This window comes from Protomyctophum bolini (genome assembly GCF_963924005.1).
Source record: "Protomyctophum bolini genome assembly, chromosome: 16".
In the NCBI taxonomy this organism is placed as follows: domain Eukaryota; kingdom Metazoa; phylum Chordata; class Actinopteri; order Myctophiformes; family Myctophidae; genus Protomyctophum; species Protomyctophum bolini.
This window is the reverse complement of record NC_137877.1, coordinates 41,045,200-41,068,720: the sequence shown is the minus strand read 5'-3', so window position 1 is coordinate 41,068,720 and position 23,521 is coordinate 41,045,200. Positions and strand designations below refer to the sequence as shown.

The following is a 23,521-nucleotide window of genomic DNA, read 5'->3' as shown; positions in this document are numbered from 1 at the left end:
GACAATGTTTAATTTCCTTTTTTGAGCTGTGCTCCTGCTATCATAAATAGCACAGCTCACTTCACACTAGGTGTGATATTTCAACTAACAAAGAATCAGCTGTGCACATCTGTTTATTTTATAATAAAAAAATACTTGTGTTGTTTTGAATTTGTTGTGTTACACTGAAGATGAAAAGATGAAAAGAATGACACATTGGCTGATGTCATAACCCATGGCAAAGTTGATTACTATTGAAGTAAAGATGAAAGTATTGGGAAAAATGCAAAAAACGGATGCATTTTTGGTACCAAAAATGGCTATAAATCATTTGGAAAGGCTTTGTGAGTGTATTTCTGGACTTGGTGTTGTTCACATATGTGTTCTGTGTATCTGGGAATCATTTATTGACAGCCTACACAACCTACTGAGCACTTTAAGAAAAGAAACCTAGTTTTTTACAATAGGCGAAAATGGGCAAAAAAATAAAGGCTTCATTATACTAAAATAGCCATAACTTTTTTTCGCGATGTTTCCGGCAGAGCAGCCCTCTTATTCTATGGACCTTAATGACCAAATTAATAGAAAAAACACAAAAAAAAAGTATAGCGTGACATCACAGGTCCTCTCAAATTTTTGGTGACTGGATCCCCGACTATTCCTCCTTTCTTGCTCTGTCACAGAGGCAGAGCAAGAAAGGAGGAACCGAGCCGAGGAATTTAGGAAGCCACTGAGCCTGACGCGCCGACCACTTTTAGTTTTGACAATTTAGCGGATTTGAGGCTGAGAAAGAAAATTAAGAAAAATTAGGGTCTTATATCTCTGGCGCTTGTCAACACGATTTGTCCGCTAAGTTGGCAACACTGAGCACAGGTTGGGAAACACTGCCCTAAACCACATCATCATCACTCATGCTTATCGTTCTTTACTTCGTGCACAGACCCAAAACCAGTTTGGTGACTTTGGTCTCTAGACACTCCCTTCTTTGTGTGTTAAAACAGTCGACCATTTTGACACAACAACAACAGAGAGAACTGAACACCATGCACTCCATTTTGCCACATTGGATTCAAGCCTAAAGATTGATATCGGGTAGGTGTTTTTAATCACTTTACTGGAACTAATGTCTAGTCTGTTTTAGGGGGCATTCCAACAGGTAGCTAAATATGTATTTTTTCCACAAACCCCTTAAAGGATCTACTGAATGTGAAGAGGGGATACCATATGTGGGGAACTACCCATAGATCCGAAGTCCCGTTAGTCCGAACATGCACTACATTCAGTAGATCCCGTGATCGTTTGTGGCCAGATGTAGGCTAATTTCCTGGTAATTTCTAGTAGGACTACATTTTATTAGATCACAACTTGAATCGTGATGCAAACAGCACAGGGAGTGTAATAAATAATACAATACAGGAACTTTCTAAAATAAGTAATGACAAAAAAGTCCTTTCAGTAATTTGCTACTGAATTGAAAAGAGGAAAATAAAATGAAAGGAGAAAGAAAATACTGGATTTGTGTAAAATAAATAATTTGTCTGGAATATAATGTTTGAAAACTTGTTAAAATGGTACGGTGAACCTAGCATGCAGTGATTGAATGGTATGGTGATTGAATGGTATGGTGAACCTAGCATGGTGATTCAATGGTATGGTATGGTGAGTTGAGTGAATGCTTCAAAGTCTAGTTCCATGTCCATGTCTAGTTCCAACTCCAGTAAATGTCCATTATTACAAAACCCTAAACCACATCATCAGATGCTTATCGTTCTTTACTTCGTGCACACACACACGCACGCGCACGCACGCACGCACGCACGCACGCACACACACACACACACACACACACACACACACACACACACACGCACACACACCAGGCGCGGCGATATAGGAGAGGCAGTAGAGGCATGTAGGTGCATGCAGTAGGTGTGTCCTAACATGGCAAACAACCCCCAACTATTTCTTTGTGGGTCATAAAGTTAGTGGCCACGGGCTACACTGAGATTCCTAGCCTGCTAAGGACCCTCTGTCATTACATGTTTGCCCAGCTGAGAGACAAAGTATAATGTCACACTATATACAGTTATTTAAGCTATATTATTGTGAATTGTGATTTCCATATACTATACTATACTATACTATACTATACTATACTATACTATACTGTTACGCCAACACCTATGGGCGATTGGGCGTACATACTGTAGGTGGTTCTGGACAACTACCTATCCAATCAACTCGACATTGGACATAAACATGTACCTGGAGTCAGCAGCAACGCACATGCTGAGTTTAAAGTTGGTCGGTTGGACGATTTTCGAGATACGTCTACTAGATGGACGTGTCTATGCACGTACAGAGATTCTGTGCATTCATTATTTAATACTCCTATCTGTATCAATAGGAATGTGTATATTAGAGTGTTCTAGATAGATGTAATCATACATCAGAGCATTTCAATGTGTTTAAAATAGACACCACGTTTGTCAAAAAATTCAAAAGTTCACATGTTTTCACATAGCCATAGGGTTCCAGACACACCCAATCATAATGATAAACATCTCTGGGGGGCTCTCCCCCTCCCCCCCTCTCTCTCTCTCTCTCTCTCTATCTCTCCCTTCCTCCCCCCCCCCCCTCTCTCTCTCTCCCTTCCTCCCCCCCTCTCTCCCCCCCCTCTCTCTCTCTCCCTTCCTCCCCCCCTCTCTCTCCCTCCCCCTCTCTCTCTCCCTCCCCCCCCCCCTCTCTCTCCCTTCCCCCCCCCCCTCTCTCTCTCTCTCTCTCTCTCTCTCCCTCCCCCCCTCTCTCTCTCATTTCTCACGTTGCTTAAAGGAGCCTTCAGTGATTTTGGTGATTTATAAAAAACACCTGGTCCACCCAGGTAATATGATGTGCACATGTGCACGCTCTACAGTGGGGGGACGTGCAACAGGCCAACAGCACGTGCACCAAGGATTGGATGAAGGCTGGATCTAAAGTTTTTTTTACCCCAGGGGTTAACTGGGGATGCACAAAAGATGTCATGTGACAACATTTCACATGGAAACCGGTTGTAACATAACACCACCGCTGTGTGTGTGTGTGTGTGTGTGTGTGTGTGTGCACTCTATAGTAGGGAGGATTATATACAAAGTGATATCACCTTTATGACCATATTGTTTTTACATTTTTTTAAAGTTTTTGGACAAAGGTCAAAGCACATCAAGGTGCTTTGCTGTCCTAGTGCCCTGTATCTGTGTACACACACACACACACACACACACACACACACACAACACACACACACACACACACACACACACACACACACACACACACACACACACACACACACAGCCACACACAGCGGTGGTGTTATGTTACAACCGGTTTCCATGTGAAATGTTGTCACATGACAGCTTTTGTGCATCACCTCACAACTATGGTGATGCATGCCTCAGTGACAGACAGCGTGTGCGTGCGTGAGTGAGTACTTTCCCCAGAAGGCAAGACTCAACTCATGTCAAATCAATTCAAATGAGATTTACTGGCATGAGAAAACATACGTTTGTGTCTGTCTCTGATTGGCTTACGCTGAAATCTAGAACCAAATTCCAATACCATAAATCTCGGCCACTCCATCACTCCAGCGTGGCATTATGGTGTTATGGTGAAATATGTGACCTGCTGAAATATGTGACCATCTTGTGGACTTCACATAATGGAAGTCTTTAAATACGTTGCCAGAATACCGCTAGATTGAACTCTGCTAATAAACAAACTGCAACGATTTACATTCAGACACTGACATTATGTGATTGTCTACAGTGTATTTCCTGTGGAAATATGTGACAATCGTGTAGAGTCTACACGATTGTCACATATTTCCACAGGTCACCAATTCCACCGTAACACCACCATGCTGGCTTGAGCCAGTGTGAGTCAGGGAGTGGCCGAGATTTTGCAAACAGCAAACATTTCCTCTCTTTTTTTTTAAGATTTTTTTTTGGCTTTTGTGCCTTTGCTGATAGTTACAGTGAAGACAGACAGGAAAGAGGGAGAGAGAGAAGGGGAGAGACATGCAGCAAAGGTCGTCATGAACGGGACTCGAACAAGCGACGAGCGAGAGTGACAATAAGAGCCTATTATGTGGCATTATGTGGCATGCGCCTGGACTAGGCCAGCATTGACTGTTTCCTGGTGTATTGTGACTGTAATCTTGACAGGTTTCCTGAAGACCAAAGATGAGTCGGTGTGAGGAGAGAGAGGAGGAAGGAGCTGACAAACATCACATCCACAGAGCAGGGCCTCCATCTGTGTCTATGAAGAGTCATGAACCTCCTGACTTCAGTAATGAAACTGGACCTCCAGATACAACGTATGTAAATCCTATACAATTCAAGGTTCAATGCTGTACTTTATTCTTCCATCTTGTGTACACTACAGGTATATAAGAGTAAAACTTGGCTTCCTTCAGACAATGCAGCAGCATTATATACACAACACTATAATACAACTATGTGATCTCATGCTAATAAGTTACATGAATGACAAAAACAAGACGTAACATCTAATAATGTTGTATCAATCCTGTTCAAAGTTAATCTACAGATTGTAAGTTACTGTGTGTGCAGTTTGTGAATGAAGTGGTAGAAATCAGTGTGGTGTTCAGTAGACAGGCTGGCTGCTTGTGTGCATGTATAGTATGTGAACAGTAATATGTACAGTATGCAAAAAGCCATGTTTAAACTATCACCCGTTATTGTATTGTATATTTAGTAAGTATTGTACAGTGACAACTAAAGTCTCTGTAATGTTTATGTTGTACTAATAAAGGGATTTAAGATTAATCTATATGGCTCTGCCTCCTACTGACTGCCTAGTCCTAATCTGGTGTACTTGTGCCCCCTCTTGGCCAGGCCCTGTAACTACAGTATTTTACATGCCTAGTAAAACCACAACATAACAATTTATATAATGTTTTTTGCAATTTTAGTTTTCTTTTCGCTGCAATGTTGTGAGAGGAAACTAAAAGATGTTACCCTTGTATAAATAAAATGAAATGTAACAATAACACGAATAAAAAAAAAGAATTGACAATGTCATTCACACAAACAATGTTATGATTCCAGAAGTCTGTACCGCAGAGCAGAGTCTCCAACACCCAGCTACATGTCTATGAAGAGTGACATGTCTACAGGACTTCCTCATGACTTCAGTAATGAACCTGGACCTCCACACACACAGTATGTGAATCCTCCTGTACAATATACACACTATGGTCCTCTCCTCATTCACAAAGGAGAAATACGCCACAGCGTAACTGATGCGTAAACAGATGCGTAATGATATCGTATTTATCCGTCCGATCAAGCTGCGATTTGCTCCCGTGATATTCAGGGAACCTGCGTGGTTTAATCACTTCATTTGTGCGGATCGCTGAGTGTATCCTTTCGGCATTTTTCCCAAGCGATTCGCCTGGTGTCGCTTGGTTAGTTGGAACATCCACGCCCATTCTACACCATATAAGGCAACAGGAAATCTCGAAATACGTCATCATAGCCTGCACAGAGGATTCCAAAACTTTAAATTATATACAACAGACGCGATGAGCTTGTAGAGCAGTTAATTTTGACAGGAGGGTCTCTGCACGGACAGATCTTCAAGCAAACAGCGTGAGTTGTATATAATTATAAACGAAACTTGCCAACTTGGCACGCATTGCTTCACCCCTTGTTAAATGTCAGAACGTTAATAGTTAACTGATGTTAGTTACTTTCACATAATGAGAAAGAAGTTAATTTGTACTGTTCAGCACACGACCAAATGCTATATTACAACTCGGCAATGATAAAAGCCCTTACTGATGAATGCACTGCAGGGTTATATAAAAAAGAACAATTGCACACTCGCCTGCAGAAGTAAAATAGATATCTGATACTTTTTGTTATCAGAGCTGCTTTGATTCATGCAGGGAATAGATTAATATCATCTCACTGTCATCTGTCTGAATGCCATGTGGAGAATGGATTTGTTCTGATCATGGACAGGTAGGCATATAGCTATTTAAATGTTCAACCATATACAGTACGGCGGGTAGCCTATATCCTCTTTGTCAGATCCTCTTCGTCAGTGCAGGTTCATTGCATGATGTCCCCCCCCACACACACACAAACACACACACACACACACACACACACACACACACACACACACACAGTCAGACTGACTCAAAGGAGCTCCATAACAAAACAATTTAAATAGGCCTACTGCAGGCATTACTACACTAAACAACGTTGGATCCGTACAGTGCAGAATGCAGATAAGTGTATGTTCTTATTATAATTGTGAGTTTGTTTTTTAACATGCAGCGTGAGTCAGCGAGAGCCGATCTACAAGCTCACAACGCGTTGCACTGCAAGTAGAAAGCTGTCAAGTGAGCAGCACAATCGCGCATGCTAGAAATATCCTAATGTAACCAGGGCACTAAGGCCCGGACACAGAATACCAGACTACGCCACTCTGGGAGTTGCACCCAGAGAATAATATAATGTAATAGCCCACTGGGCAATGATAAAAAAGGGAAGCAGAGAAGTGTAGTTCCAGTTTGAAATATAGATTGTTTTATTACTCTTACTACAAAATGTTAAAAGACTTTAATCATACGGTCAATATCAAAATGATCATATCAAAAGGATCTAAAAAGGCAATAGCCTAATATCTTAAAACTACAAATACCAGTAGCCATGGGGTGCTAAGGTGTCCTTACTGACAGGAGGAAGGCAGGGAGTGAGGGGGTGAGGGGAAACAATCACCGCCACCAAGGACGCACACTTCACAGCACAACACTGCAAAAAAGATAGAAAAGGAATTATATACACAGCACAGGTCCAACATCAAACAAATAGCATGCACTCTGACTAAACCCCAAGACAACCCTACAGGACTATGTGAACCACCACCTGTCGGGACTACAACTATAGCACTCTTAGCTACTGGCACTACTATAATTAAACTGAGGCAGAGCCCAATATTACATTAACCGTTTCCGTTATACTCAATCACTTATCAACGGGGCATCAAGTCTGAGATGCGAGGCTGTAGGTTTGCACCAAACAATAAACAGAGTAAACAAAACAAAACGAAATCATAAACAAATTAAAGAGGACAAAAACAGCAGCAGCCAGGCAAACCAGGGCTTCGCCTAACAAGACAAGAACATATAATTAATAACTTGCTTAAACAATGCAACTCATTAATCTGCAGTGCAACTGCCTTACCTCTAATCGAAGGTTTAAGCACACATGACAGCACACATAACAGGCGGAGGACACCCAGCGTGGGCCACCTAGTTCTCCGTCAACAGCACAGCACTACGCCTCAGGGCAGACGTGCCCACGGCACGAGCGGGCTGAATATTAACACGGAAGCAGGGGTCTGCCGAGAGCACCTGCAGAGTTAGGTAAGTAGTAAGTATAGTAATAGTAAAGAACGCCAAGCAGCGACAGTCATTAAGTGTAGGCACCATACCTGTGTCCCGAGATGCTCCTGCTTACGACTCCCCGCACAAACAGACAAACAATGTCACCTACACGCCAGCCGCTCACGGCTCCCATAAATCGTTCTGACGCGGATGTAGGCGTGGCGTTGCTAGGGGCAACCCGTAAGGCTCAACCCACTACAATCTACCCCCTACTTCTTATCGATGTCCCAACGATAAATCTAAATTTGTTTCCAGGGCCTAAAAATGGAGTGCCTACTACTAGACCCAGGGACCCGAGAGGTTGCAGCTGTCGTCCCTCGTTGGCCTGCCGCTACAGGGAGATGGTGGGGGTTCGCATGCTTCCCCGCTGTCTCACGTTGAGTTCTTCGTACGGCACTCGGTCCCATGCCACTGGAGTCTTCCATGGGATCAGCATCCGTGTTTTCAGACGTGGTGGCTACGGCGGCTGGCCCTGCTGGTGTATGTGGCGGAGAGGGGGCAACCGGGGGATCCGGGGCTACCAGGGTCACCGTTTCCATGGTCGGTTGGGGGGCAATCCACCACTCTCCACTCTGGTCTTCACCCTCCACAGTAGCGGGGGCTGTCTCTGGCTCCATCGGGTCGATCTCAACGGGAGAAGTGGATTGAGGGGCATGCCGCAGGTGGACTCGGTGGACATGCTTGACCTTTGCTGGGTTATCCGCTGGGGCGATGGAGTACACTGCTCCCCCATCAACAGGAGCCTTAATGACCCGATACTTCAGGGGGGCCCAGGTGTCTTGGATCTTCGCTCTCCCTCGCACAGCGTTGTCTCGCAGATAGACTATCTCACCTTCTGCCAAACTGCCGCCGGACACATGCTGGTCATGCCGCTCCTTTCGATAGCGAGCCGCCGTTTGGATCCGCTCCTTAGCACCATCAAAGGCAGTTTGCAGACGTGCTTGGTGTTCCCGCATCCAGTCGTTAACGGCGCCACCCACTGGTTCCCGGATTCTGCCAAGGAGGAAATCAACCGGGAGTGAGGGTTCTTGCCCGAACATTAACAAGTGTGGTGACTCACCAGTAGTTTGATGGATGGTGGTATTGTAGCAGAAGGTGACATGTGGGAGGTAGTGGGGCCAATCAAGCTTCTTGTCAGGTGGGAGTGTTTGTAACAGTCCATGCAATGTCCTATTAAACCTCTCGCACTGACCATTACCCTGGGGGTGATACGGGGTGGTGTGGGTCTTCTGGATGCCGTATACACTACATAACTGTTGGATCAGCATACTCTCGAAGTTACGGCCCTGATCTGAGTGTATGCGGGACGGGACACCGAACCGGTAGAACCACTCCTGGACCAGCACCCCCGCTACTGTGGATGCACGTTGATCCCGGGTAGGTACCGCTTGTGTGAATTTGGAGAATACATCGGTCATTACGAGGACTTGTTCTCTTCCATCATGGGAACGTTCTAACAGGGAGAAATCTATGGCCAGAATCTGATTTGGTCTGGAAGCCAACAGGTGTCCCATCGGTGTTCTCACAGTCGGGTGTGTAGGTTTGGCTAGAGTGCATCGGTCACACCGTTTACACCAGTCCTTCACATCTTGATACAAACCCGGCCAGAAGCACCGTTCTCTCACCAGGGCAGTCTTCTCTCTACCCCCTGATGTCCATGGCCCTGATGTAATTGCTGGAGAACCTCCTCTCTCAGGGATACGGGTAACAGCAGCTGGTAGACTGCTTCACCACCATCCGGACGCAAGACCCTGCGGTACAGGAGTCCTTCCTTCTCGACCAGCCTCTTCCACTGCCGTACCAATTCTCGTGCTGGTTTTGGAAGGGCCTGGTGTTCGCTCCTATCCGGGACACTGCCACGGCGCCAAAACGGGAGGAAGGCCCCCAGATCCGGGTCTGCTCGCTGGAGGGAGATCAGGTGGTCCGGAGAGTGAGAGGGGAGGGCGGATATCGACCTCTGGGTCACCTGTAATGGCTTTTCTGTGTTTCCGTACCTCAGGGAGTCAGGGAGGGCGGTCCCCAGAGCTGGAAGAGTGCTGGGATGTTGCCTGGAGAGAGAGTCAGCATTAGCATTAGAACGGCCTGAGCGGTAGCGGATGGTAAAGTCAAACACTGCCAATTCTGAGGCCCACCTTTGTTCTACGGCACCCAACTTTGCACTGTTCAGATGGCTGAGTGGGTTATTGTCGGTCCATACCACACATTTCTGACCTATCAAGTACTCCCTGAACTTTTCCGTCATGGCCCATTTTAAGGCGAGAAACTCAAGTTTCATTGAACTGTAGTTCGACATGTTTCTTTCTGAGGGACTCAGAGATCTACTGGCATAGGCTACCGGCCTTACTTTCCCCTCCTGTTCTTGGGATAGCACTGCTCCCAAGCCACTAAAACTGGCATCTACTTCCAGGATAAAGGGCAGTGAAAAGTTAGCATAGGCCAACACCGGGGCGCTGACTAATCTGGACTTAAGTTCCTGGAAGCTTTTCTCACAATGTTCATCCCACAGCTCTCCAATTAACTTGCGAGATGGTCTCTTTGTGTGGGGGTCTGTAAGTTCTGCTTTTACACGGTTGAGGGGGGCTGTAATTTTGGCAAAGCCATCCACATATCGGCGATAGTAGCCACAGAACCCCAGAAATGAGGACAATTCCTTCACGCTAGAGGGCCTTGGCCACTCTTTTACTGCTACAATCTTCTTTGGGTCTGTGGCCACCCCCTCGTTTGAGATCACATGTCCCAGATAGTTTACCTCTGTTTGGAAGAAGCAGCATTTCTCTAGTTTCACCTTCAACTGCTCTTGCTGTAGACGGGACAGCACCAACTCCAGGCGCTCCAGATGTTCGTCTACTGAGGATGAAAAAACAATGACGTCATCCAAATACAATAGGAGAGTCTGGAAGTGTTGGGCACCAAAGATGCGCTCCATCAGCCTCTGGAATGTACCTGGCGCATTACAGAGGCCGAAGGGCATGCGGTTGAATTCGAATAGGCCGAAGGGAGTACAAAAGGCTGTTTTTGACTTGTCCTTCTCCGCTACGGGTACCTGGTTATAGCCGCTCGCCAGATCCAGTGTTGAAAACCACCGTGCACCAGACAGGGCATCCAAGGATTCATCTATCCGAGGTAGGGGGAATGCATCTCTGCGGGTCTTACTGTTGAGCTGACGGTAGTCTACACACATCCGCAGGCTGCCGTCCTTCTTCTTGACCAGGACTATGGGGGACGCATATGGGCTGCAACTCTCCCGGATCACCTGGGCCTCTAACAGCTGATTAATGTGGGCCTTCACAGAATCGTAATCTGAGGGGGGAATTCTCCTAAAGCGCTGTCGCATTGGCACCTCATCTAGCAGTGGTATTTCATGTTCTATAAGGTCTGTACATCCCAAATCCCCATCCCCAGTTGAAAAGACAGACTGATATTTGGTTAATAGGGACCTGACCTTAACCTGCTCTGCCTCTGGGAAGTGTGTTAGCTCGAGGGACTGTATGGTATCTGATATCTTGCTCACCTTCCCTGCCTGAGAACTCATGGTGACCTCAGTACGCAACCCTTCTGGCACCTGGGGGACCTCGCTGATGCCTGCAGGTAAACTCACTATCTGGGCATGGGTCAGCATTCCTAGAGCAGAACGGGGGTAAAGTTTAGCAGCAGTGGTTCCAACATTTATCACTGGAATATATGCAGTACCACGATGCACTGTGACCATGGTAGGAGATACTAGTACGCCTGAGGGGAGGGTATCATAATTAGTGAAGGGTTCAAACAGAGCATGAGGAAAGGGGAAGCATTTTTGAGTACAAGTTGTTGCTACCAACTTAACTGTCCCCCCTGGTATGTATACTGGCCGTCTCCCTCTCACCCTAGCAACTCCGCTGTCACGTGCTGCTGGTTGGTCTTGTGCTTGGTGGCACTGCTGTAGGGCTTTCTGCCATATTTCTGGAGCCTCTTTCACCAGTGGAATGTCGAACAAGGAGGAAGCATGTTTACCAAACAGTTCAGCATAACATTCATGGACTACGTTCATGCCTAGTACACCAGGGGCATCCATTCTAGAGGACCCAGGAGGGTCCTTTACAACCAAGATGCCCCTCTTAGGAACGACTATACCCAGTACACAAACATCGAGTTCTACATAGCCAACATATGGGATGCTAAGTCCATTGGCTGCCGTCAACTGCAACCACTGGCAGCTATGAGTAGAGTTGCTAAAATGCTCACGGAAAAAGGACTCTCTGATAGTAGAGACCATGGACCCGGTGTCAAGGAGGCATTTCACCTCTATTCCCCCCATACCTACAGTGACATGTGGACATGGACGTACAAGTTGGGAAACGGCCTGTTCATCTGAGCCTGTAATGCTCCCTTCTGAATTGTGGCTCTGTAAAACAGAAGGCGTTAGTTTCCCGACGGCTGGTTGGTTGAGGCAAACTGTTGCACCGGACGATACTGGGGGCGTGGTGCCTGAGAAGGGGCCCTTTCGTTGTCACAATCACGGGCAAAATGGCCTGGCTTCTGGCACCGTCTACAAATCACAGGTCCATTATTCTGAGGCTGAGACCACCTGGGAGGGTTCTGTAACTGCAGAAGGCGCTCAGAGAATTGATTAAGTTGTTCCTGTTGTTTTCTAAACATTTCTTTTATCTCAGCCAGCTCATTTTGGGGTGGCACATTAGCTTTGTCAAACATCTGAGTTGTATGGGTGGCACAAATTGTGGGGACTGAGAAGCTACGTGGCCTACCTTCTGGCAGTGCACCTTCCCTCTCCCATCTGATGGCCTCACCTCGTACATCCAGGAGTGTAGCTGTTAGTTTGGCCCGGACCAAATTCTTTAGGGTCCTGCGGAGGTCAGGGTTATTAACATGTTCAACAAATTGATCTCGCAATAAGACAGCTGAGTTAGGTAGGGCCTGAGGAGCATTCCTCATGATTCTTTCCATAAGTTCAAATAAAGCATGCGAGTACTCCTGCAGTGACTCACCATCAAGCTGTTTTCTAGAAAAGAAATCTTTCTGCAGGGCAACATAAGACAAAGCACATCCATACATTTCCTGCAAAATAGATAAGAGTTTTTCAGGATCCTCACGATCTTGTTCAGGCCTATACTTAATCTCGTCTTTGGCAGGCCCCTCCAAATGGTCATAAATGAAGTAGGCCTGATCTAATGGGGCTAGACGTCGGGCCCGCATGCTAGCACGGACCTCTTCGACCCATTCTACTATACCTATCCCCGTTGTCCCACGAAACATGGGGCACTTCCTTTCCCTGGGCGCATAGAGCAGACGGTCAGGGACCACCACAGGTGGGTCAGGGCGGCCAGAAGGGCTGGAATCTCCATTAGCTGGAGCAGAGGTAGAGTTCCCAGCTCTAACCGAAGCAAGCTCCTGCACAAGGTTCTCCCTGTCGGCCCTGAGCTGTATCACCAGGTCCCGCAGGTCTTGTTCGTTGCTCATGATGACCAGGCAGATATCCACAGGTGGCTCCTAGCCAAAGCAAACTGCTGTTTTTGTCCTTTTAAAACAAACTTACAATGGTTACCTTTAAATAAACTCAAGAACATATATAACCAAAAGAAACAAAAGAAAAGTGCAAACCAACAGAAATTACTGGAAATGACACGTCTCTGCTTTTACAGTTAGTTCGTCCTGCCGACATACGCCAATTGTAACCAGGGCACTAAGGCCCGGACACAGAATACCAGACTACGCCACTCTGGGAGTTGCACCCAGAGAATAATATAATGTAATAGCCCACTGGGCAATGATAAAAAAGGGAAGCAGAGAAGTGTAGTTCCAGTTTGAAATATAGATTGTTTTATTACTCTTACTACAAAATGTTAAAAGACTTTAATCATACGGTCAATATCAAAATGATCATATCAAAAGGATCTAAAAAGGCAATAGCCTAATATCTTAAAACTACAAATACCAGTAGCCATGGGGTGCTAAGGTGTCCTTACTGACAGGAGGAAGGCAGGGAGTGAGGGGGTGAGGGGAAACAATCACCGCCACCAAGGACGCACACTTCACAGCACAACACTGCAAAAAAGATAGAAAAGGAATTATATACACAGCACAGGTCCAACATCAAACAAATAGCATGCACTCTGACTAAACCCCAAGACAACCCTACTGGACTATGTGAACCACCACCTGTCGGGACTACAACTATAGCACTCTTAGCTACTGGCACTACTATAATTAAACTGAGGCAGAGCCCAATATTACATTAACCGTTTCCGTTATACTCAATCACTTATCAACGGGGCATCAAGTCTGAGATGCGAGGCTGTAGGTTTGCACCAAACAATAAACAGAGTAAACAAAACAAAACGAAATCATAAACAAATTAAAGAGGACAAAAACAGCAGCAGCCAGGCAAACCAGGGCTTCGCCTAACAAGACAAGAACATATAATTAATAACTTGCTTAAACAATGCAACTCATTAATCTGCAGTGCAACTGCCTTACCTCTAATCGAAGGTTTAAGCACACATGACAGCACACATAACAGGCGGAGGACACCCAGCGTGGGCCACCTAGTTCTCCGTCAACAGCACAGCACTACGCCTCAGGGCAGACGTGCCCACGGCACGAGCGGGCTGAATATTAACACGGAAGCAGGGGTCTGCCGAGAGCACCTGCAGAGTTAGGTAAGTAGTAAGTATAGTAATAGTAAAGAACGCCAAGCAGCGACAGTCATTAAGTGTAGGCACCATACCTGTGTCCCGAGATGCTCCTGCTTACGACTCCCCGCACAAACAGACAAACAATGTCACCTACACGCCAGCCGCTCACGGCTCCCATAAATCGTTCTGACGCGGATGTAGGCGTGGCGTTGCTAGGGGCAACCCGTAAGGCTCAACCCACTACACTAATATATAAATAAAAAGGTGTCGGGCTTGCAGGGGCAGTTTCTGTATGGGACTTTAGGCTAACTTGCCTCTAGAATGCATGCATTTAGGCATACAAGTGCATACAAGTGCACTCGGCTTTTATGAATAGGCTATCATTTCTTTGTGCTGAACAAAGTTGGGGACACATGCCTACATATTTTATCTGAGATTTGGGAACCATTTATTGATTAAGCATGAAGACTAAAGCCTTCTGAATAAATATACGCAAGCGTATGCCTTCTACGCCATAGTGAGAGGTTTTTGCGGAGTTTCCGACCAACCAACGTCACCGTCAAGTTCACAGAGATATCCATGAATTCCGAATGAATGCCTGTCCGCTCACGTTAAGCTCACGTTACGTAACGTTATGAGCGTAAACGCCTTTGTGAATGACGACGTATAACATTATACAATATACACACTATATGGTCCTCATTCACAACGGCGTTTATGCTAATATCGTGAGCAGAGCTTGAGTGGACAGGCATTTACGTGGATTCCCAAATTTCGTGGGAATTCATGGCCATCTCCGTGAACTTGACGGTGACGTTGGTTGGACAGAAACTCTGCTGATATCCGTGTCAGCTCCAGGGTGGTGTAAAGGGCATACGGCCTGCGTATATTTATTCAGAAGGCTTTAGTCTTCATGCTCAATCAATAAAAAGTTCCCAAATCTCAGATAAAATATCTAGGCATGTGTCCCCAACATTGGTCAGCACATTAAAAACGATAGCGTATATAAAAGCCAAGTATCACTTATATATCTGTCATGCATATGCAGTATGCCTACTGTATATGCATGCATTCTAGAGGCATTGGTCAATGAAGTTAGCCTAGAGTCCCATACAGAAACTGCAAGCCTGAGCCTTTTTATTTATTTATTAGGATACAGTATATGCGGCTCACGATCTCAGCAGCCTTCTAGCCTACTCGCAGTGCAACGCGTTGTGAGCTTGTGGATCGGCTGCATGTTAAGAAACAAACTCACAATTAGGCTATAATAAGAACATGCACTTATATCTGCATTGTACAAATCTCACGTTGTTTCGTGTATAGTAATGCCTGCAGTAGGCCGTTTTTATAATAATGTATATTGGTCACATGCGGACGCCCCAGTGGCACACAGAATATATCCAACTCTTACCTTGATCAGGCTTGATGTTGGATCGGATGAAATATAGTGCAAAAACGGATTAATCCCAAAATAAAAAAAGAGCCAAAACCGCATGGTCCGGTGGATTAAATATGTCCTGTGTTTCCAAATCAGACAGTGCAGGGCAGGGAATCAATCACCCCAGTAATCAATAAATCAAATAGGCCAAAGGAAAATGATCAGATTTTATAACCCTGCAGTGCATGGCAATTCATCAGTAAGGGCTTTTATCATTGGCGAGTTTTAATATAGTATTTGGTCGTGTGGTGAACTGTACAAATTAACTTCTTTCTCATTATGTGAAACAGTGAAAGTAACAGTAACTGTAACATCAGTTAACTTATTAACGTAATTTATTAACTTATTTAACAATGATTGAAGCAATGCGTGCCAAGTTGGCAAGTTTTGTTTATAATTATATAGGCCTACATATAACTTGCGCTGTTTGCTTGAAGATCTGTCTGTGCAGAGACCTGCCTGTCAAAAGTAACTGCTCTACAAGCTCATCGCAGTTCACTGTTGTATAACTTGATCTGTGCAGGCTATGATGACGTATTTTGATATTTCCTGTTGCCTTATATGGTGTGGAATGGGCGTGGATGTTCCATCAAACAGGGCGACACCAGGCGAATCGCTTGGTAAAAATGCGGAACGGGTACATCCGGCGATCCACACAAAGTGATTACACCAGTTTCCCTGAATAACACGGGACCTAATCGTAGCTTGAGAGGTAGGATATTACGCATCTCATTTACACCTGTGCGTACATTTCCGTTGTGAATGAGGACCTATAACACTATACAATATAGTACACCCTGGTCATCATTCACAACGAAAATGTACGCACAGGTGTAAAGGAGATGCGTAATGATATCGTATTTATCCGTCCTCTCAAGCTACGATTAGGTCCCGTGTTATTCAGGGAAGCTGGTGTAATTGTGACCAAGGCCGAATCAGCCACACAGTATTTTGGCAATAGAATATTCTTTATCGTTATTACTTTATAAGACATACAACCATTAATTATTTGAGGTGCACTATTTAAAGTGTGAAAGGTATCAATGTTGTACAACCTACCCTATTGAGTGAATAAACCTGGGACTATGCCACCGTTTTATTAATTGAAGAGCAACAGAAACTCTTTTGTCATTCTTATTCTTAGCTTTAGTTTGTTCAAGGACACACTAGGTTCACGTTTTATCAGGTAAGAGAGCAAAAACCATAAATAGGCGGAGAGAGACTGACACTGAATCATGGATGAAAAATATAGCAGAGGTAAAATAGATATCCGATTTTTTTTTTTTTAATCAGAGCTGCATTGATTCATCCGTCTTTTAGATTGATATCATCTCACTGTCATCTGTCTGAATGCAGAATGGATGTGTTCTGATCATGGACACCTATAGGCCTATATATATATATATCAGATGTAAGTGCAGGTTCATTTCATATGACGTCGTCATATTAAAATGATTCGTGGGACATTGTAGTAGCCTACAGCCTACACAGTTGCTCTTGCCCATATTATAATGAATTAAGGTGATCTGGCTTAAAACTATGACTGGCCGAATTGCACTGATGCCATAATGTGGACTTCTATTTTTTTAGAGGGCTAATTAGCCCTAGTGATTGCTGTCTGTCTGTCAGACCGGCATGTCTGTGAACCCAGGGCTCGAAATTAACTTTTCTTGGTAGCACCAGTGCTCCCAAATTAAAAAGTTAGTAGCACTAGCAAAACATTTGGAGCACCTACCCAAAATGTAAGGAGCACAGACAATATATATCACGCAATACATTGTATTAATAAAACAGTATAACTCAGTAGACCAATTTACACTTGTAAACATCTCCATTTCAGTGCATTAGTCACGTGCATACCTAACCGTGGCATTAAGACATTGCATTTCTGAGCACTGAGCACTGCAGAGTTCATCACATGCCGGGTTAAGGTTTAACAATAAAATATGAAACTTATTTATTCAGACCATGGAGAAAGCCTCGTTTTTCTTTTTTAACACATTGCACTTAAAATTAACTTTGTATGCCAATTTATTCAGTCCACCATAAACATTTTCCCTTCCCTTTTTTGCTACAGCTTGTCCCCACAGGTCTCAATATTTGCTATTGAGAATGAAAGAGATTAGATCAAATGTCCACCAAATATGACGTATGATGATATATAATGACAAGAGCACCTCAGTTCACATGGGTGTGATTTTTAACTCATGCATTGTCCTGGGGCCAGGATTAATAATTTGGTCTCCTGACTCTCAGTCCCTCCCTCTCCCATCCATCTCTTCACGGGCAGCTGTGTTCTGCACTAGCTGTAAACGCCTGAGTGATGCCTGGTCGATGCCAATATACAAAGAGTTGCAATAATCTATTCTTGATGAAATCAAAGCATGGATAACCATCTCCAGCTGTTTTTAGGGGAGGTAGGATTTGACCGTGGCGATGATTGGAATTTGGAAGAAGAGAGTTTTAACGACGGAGCTGATTTGTTTTTTAAGTTTAAAATCTTTATCGAAAATAAAACCAAGAGGGGGGACAGTGGCACAGTCGGTAGTGTTGTCGCCTCACAGCTAGAAGATGCTGGGTTCGATTCCCGCTGTGGGCGCTGGGGGCATGTTCTCTCCTCTGCGTCATCAATGCCCATACCCGAGGTGGGGTTAGCGAAAGGGCCCTTCTGTGTGGAGTTTGTATGTTCTCCCCGTGACCCCTAGGGTAGGTACCCTCACATGTTCTCCCCGTGTCCCCTAGGGTATAGGTACCCTCACATGTTCTCCCCGTGTCCCCTAGGGTATAGTACCCTCACATGTTCTCCCCGTGTCCCCTAGGGTAGGTACCCTCACATGTTCTCCCCGTGACCCCTAGGGTAGGTAGCCTCACAAAAACATGCAGTAATCCTGGTCAGAATGTGTGAAAGAGATAACTGTTACAATTGCGCAATTCAACAGACCCATTCAGGATTCTAAAAACGCCATCTCAATCCTGACCTAAGTTTTAAGTGTTTTAAGTGTGTTGTCTTTATCTCCTTGGGCAAATCATTCCATTGCACCGTTTGTACTACATGGAATACAAGCTACTGTTATGCTAATTACTGTCTGTTATTTACGTAGTATTATTCCTAGTAGTATTATTCACTGTCCCTATTGTTTATGTATTGTTATTTCTGTCTGTATGATTCCAGAAGTGTCCACCACAGAGCAGAGTCTCCAACTCCCAGCCTTCTGTCTGTGAAGAGTGACTGGTCTAAACCAGGAAATCCTCCTGACTTCAGTAACGAACCTGGACCTCCTGATTCACAGTATGTCAACCCTCCTATAAATATATACAACACTATTTACACTGTAACACTATACAATATACACTATAACACTGTACAATATACACTATAACATATTTTATACTGACGGTGAGATGGCTGGCAGCTGTGTTCTGCACTAGCTGTAAACGCCTGAGTGATGCCTGGTCGATGCCAATATACAAAGAGTTGCAATAATCTATTCTTGATGAAATCAAAGCATGGATAACCATCTCCAGCTGTTTTTAGGGGAGGTAGGATTTGACCGTGGCGATGATTGGAATTTGGAAGAAGAGTTTTAACGACGGAGCTGATTGTTTATTAAGTTTAAAATCTTTATCAAAAATAAAACCAAGAGGGGGGACAGTGGCACAGTCGGTAGTGTTGTCGCCTCACAGCTAGAAGATCCTGGGTTCGATTCCCGCTGTGGGCGCTGGGGGCGTGTTCTCTCCTCTGCGTCATCAATGCCCATACCCGAGGCGGGGTTGACGAAAGGGCCTTTCTGTGTGGAGTTTGTATGTTCTCCCCGTTTCCCCTAGGGTATAGTACCCTCACATGTTCTCACGTGTCCCCTAGGGTAGGTACCCTCACATGTTCTCCCCGTGTCCCCTAGGGTAGGTACCCTCACATGTTCTCCCCGTGACCCCTAGGGTATAGGTACCCTCACATGTTCTCCCCGTGACCCCTAGGGTAGGTACCCTCACATGTTCTCCCCGTGTCCTCTAGGGTAGGTACCCTCACATGTTCTCCCCGTGTCCCCTAGGGTAGGTACCCTCGCATGTTCTCCCCGTGTCCTCTAGGGTAGGTACCCTCACATGTTCTCCCCGTGACCCCTAGGGTAGATAGCCTCACAAAAACATGCAGTAATCCTGGTCGGAATGTGTGAAAGAGATAACTGTTAAAATTGCTCAATTCAACAGACCCATTCAGGATTCTAAAAACGCCATCTCAATCCTGACCTAAGTTTTAAGTGTTTTAAGTGTGTTTGTCTTTATCTCCTTGGGCAAATCATTCCATTGCACCGTTTGTACTACATGGAATACAAGCTACTGTTATGCTAATTACTGTCTGTTATTTACTTAGTATTATTTCTAGTAGTATTATTCACTGTCTCTATTGTTTATGTATTGTTTTTTCTGTCTGTATGATTCCAGAAGTGTCCACCACAGAGCAGAGTCTCCAACTCCCAGCCTTCTGTCTGTGAAGAGTGACTGGTCTAAACCAGGAAATCCTCCTGACTTCAGTAACGAACCTGGACCTCCTGATTCACAGTATGTCAACCCTCCTATAAATATATATAACACTATAACACTGTAACACTATACAATATGCACTATAACACTATACAATATACACTATAACATATTTTTTACTGACGGTGAGATGGCGGGAAGCTGTGTTCTGCACTAGCTGTAAACGCCTGAGTGATGCCTGGTCGATGCCAATATACAGAGTTGCAATAATCTATTCATGATGAAATCAAAGCATGGATAACCATCTCCAGCTGTTTTTAGGGGAGGTAGGATTTGACCGTGGCGATGATTGGAATTTGGAAGAAGAGCGTTTTAACGACGGAGCTGATTTGTTTTTTAAGTTTAAAATCTTTATCAAAAATAAAACCAAGAGGGGGGACAGTGGCACAGTCGGTAGTGTTGTCGCCTCACAGCTAGAAGATCCTGGGTTCGATTCCCGCTGTGGGCGCTGGGGGCGTGTTCTCTCCTCTGCGTCATCAATGCCCATACCCGAGGCGGGGTTAGCGAAAGGGCCTTTCTGTGTGGAGTTTGTATGTTCTCCCCCTTTCCCCTAGGGTATAGTACCCTCACATGTTCTCCCCGTGTCCCCTAGGGTAGGTACCCTCACATGTTCTCCCCGTGTCCCCTAGGGTATAGTACCCTCACATGTTCTCCCCGTGTCCCCTAGGGTATAGGTACCCTCACATGTTCTCCCCGTGTCCCCTAGGGTAGGTACCCTCACATGTTCTCCCCGTGTCCCCTAGGGTAGGTACCCTCACATGTTCTCCCCGTGACCCCTAGGGTAGGTACCCTCACATGTTCTCCAAGTGACCCCTAGGGTAGGTAGCCTCACAAAAACATGCAGTAATCCTGGTCGGAATGTGTGAAAGAGATAACTGTTACAATTGCTCAATTCAACAGACCCATTCAGGATTCTAAAAACGCCATCTCAATCCTGACCTAAGTTTTAAGTGTTTTAAGTGTGTTGTCTTTATCTCCTTGGGCAAATCATTCCATTGCACCGTTTGTACTACATGGAATACAAGCTACTGTTATGCTAATTACTGTCTGTTATTTACTTAGTATTATTTCTAGTAGTATTATTCACTGTCTCTATTGTTTATGTATTGTTTTTTCTGTCTGTATGATTCCAGAAATGTCCACCACAGAGCAGAGTCTCCAACTCCCAGCCTTCTGTCTGTGAAGAGTGACTGGTCTAAACCAGGAAATCCTCCTGACTTCAGTAACGAACCTGGACCTCCTGATTCACAGTATGTCAACCCTCCTATAAATATATACAACACTATTTACACTGTAACACTATACAATATACACTATAACACTGTACAATATACACTATAACATATTTTATACTGACGGTGAGATAGCGGGCAGCTGTGTTCTGCACTAGCTGTAAACGCCTGAGTGATGCCTGGTCGATGCCAATATACAAAGAGTTGCAATAATCTATTCTTGATGAAATCAAAGCATGGATAACCATCTCCAGCTGTTTTTAGGGGAGGTAGGATTTGACCGTGGCGATGATTGGAATTTGGAAGAAGAGAGTTTTAACGACGGAGCTGATTGTGTATTAATTTTAAAATCTTTATCAAAAATAAAACCAAGAGAGGGGACAGTGGCACAGTCGGTAGTGTTGTCGCCTCACAGCTAGAAGATCCTGGGTTCGATTCCCGCTGGGGGCGCTGGGGGCGTGTTCTCTCCTCTGCGTCATCAATGCCCATACCCGAGGCGGGGTTGGCGAAAGGGCCTTTCTGTGTGGAGTTTGTATGTTCTCCCCGTTTCCCCTAGGGTATAGTACCCTCACATGTTCACCCGTGTCCCCTAGGGTAGGTACCCTCACATGTTCTCCCCGTGACCCCTAGGGTAGGTACCCTCACATGTTCTCCCTGTGACCCCTAGGGTAGGTACCGTCACATGTTCTCCCCGTGACCCCTAGGGTATAGGTACCCTCACATGTTCTCCCCGTGTCCTCTAGGGTAGGTACCCTCACATGTTCTCCCCGTGTCCCCTAGGGTAGGTACCCTCGCATGTTGTCCCCGTGTCCCCTAGGGTAGGTACCCTCGCATGTTCTCCCCGTGACCCCTAGGGTAGGTACCCTCACATGTTCTCCCCGTGACCCCTAGGGTAGGTAGCCTCACAAAAACATGCAGTAATCCTGGTCGGAATGTGTGAAAGAGATAACTGTTAAAATTGCTCAATTCAACAGACCCATTCAGGATTCTAAAAACGCCATCTCAATCCTGACCTAAGTTTTAAGTGTTTTAAGTGTGTTGTCTTTATCTCCTTGGGCAAATCATTCCATTGCACCGTTTGTACTACATGGAATACAAGCTACTTTTATGCTAATTACTGTCTTGTTATTTACTTAGTATTATTTCTAGTAGTATTATTCACTGTCTCTATTGTTTATGTATTGTTTTTTCTGTCTGTATGATTCCAGAAGTGTCCACCACAGAGCAGAGTCTCCAACTCCCAGCCTTCTGTCTGTGAAGAGTGACTGGTCTAAACCAGGAAATCCTCCTGACTTCAGTAACGAACCTGGACCTCCTGATTCACAGTATGTCAACCCTCCTATAAATATATACAACACTATAACACTGTAACACTATACAATATACACTATAACACTATACAATATACACTATAACATATTTTTTACTGACGGTGAGATGGCGGGAAGCTGTGTTCTGCACTAGCTGTAAACGCCTGAGTGATGCCTGGTCGATGCCAATATACAGAGTTGCAATAATCTATTCATGATGAAATCAAAGCATGGATAACCATCTCCAGCTGTTTTTAGGGGAGGTAGGATTTGACCGTGGCGATGATTGGAATTTGGAAGAAGAGCGTTTTAACGACGGAGCTGATTTGTTTTTTAAGTTTAAAATCTTTATCAAAAATAAAACCAAGAGGGGGGACAGTGGCACAGTCGGTAGTGTTGTCGCCTCACAGCTAGAAGATCCTGGGTTCGATTCCCGCTGTGGGCGCTGGGGGCGTGTTCTCTCCTCTGCGTCATCAATGCCCATACCCGAGGCGGGGTTAGCGAAAGGGCCCTTCTGTGTGGAGTTTGTATGTTCTCCCCCTTTCCCCTAGGGTATAGTACCCTCACATGTTCTCCCCGTGTCCCCTAGGGTAGGTACCCTCACATGTTCTCCCCGTGTCCCCTAGGGTATAGGTACCCTCACATGTTCTCCCCGTGTCCCCTAGGGTAGGTACCCTCACATGTTCTCCCCGTGTCCCCTAGGGTAGGTACCCTCACATGTTCTCCCCGTGACCCCTAGGGTAGGTAGCCTCACAAAAACATGCAGTAATCCTGGTCGGAATGTGTGAAAGAGATAACTGTTACAATTGCGCAATTCAACAGACCCATTCAGGATTCTAAAAACGCCATCTCAATCCTGACCTAAGTTTTAAGTGTTTTAAGTGTGTTGTCTTTATCTCCTTGGGCAAATCATTCCATTGCACCGTTTGTAC

The 23,521-nt window shown here is 45.1% G+C and overlaps 1 protein-coding gene across 1 annotated transcript; it reads left to right on the top strand.

The window, feature by feature from the left end:
* Positions 1 to 974: 974 nt before the first annotated feature.
* Positions 975 to 22,650, top strand: LOC308330978 (uncharacterized protein; the record flags this gene model as incomplete). Its single annotated transcript, XM_080786047.1, has 5 exons — positions 975 to 1,071; positions 4,185 to 4,336; positions 5,091 to 5,204; positions 21,181 to 21,297; positions 22,488 to 22,650. The coding sequence occupies exons 2-5, from the start codon at positions 4,203 to 4,205 to the stop codon at positions 22,648 to 22,650; spliced, it is 528 nt and encodes a 175-aa protein (XP_080642173.1). The 5' UTR covers positions 975 to 1,071; positions 4,185 to 4,202.
* Between the last annotated feature and the right edge of the window lie 871 nt (positions 22,651 to 23,521).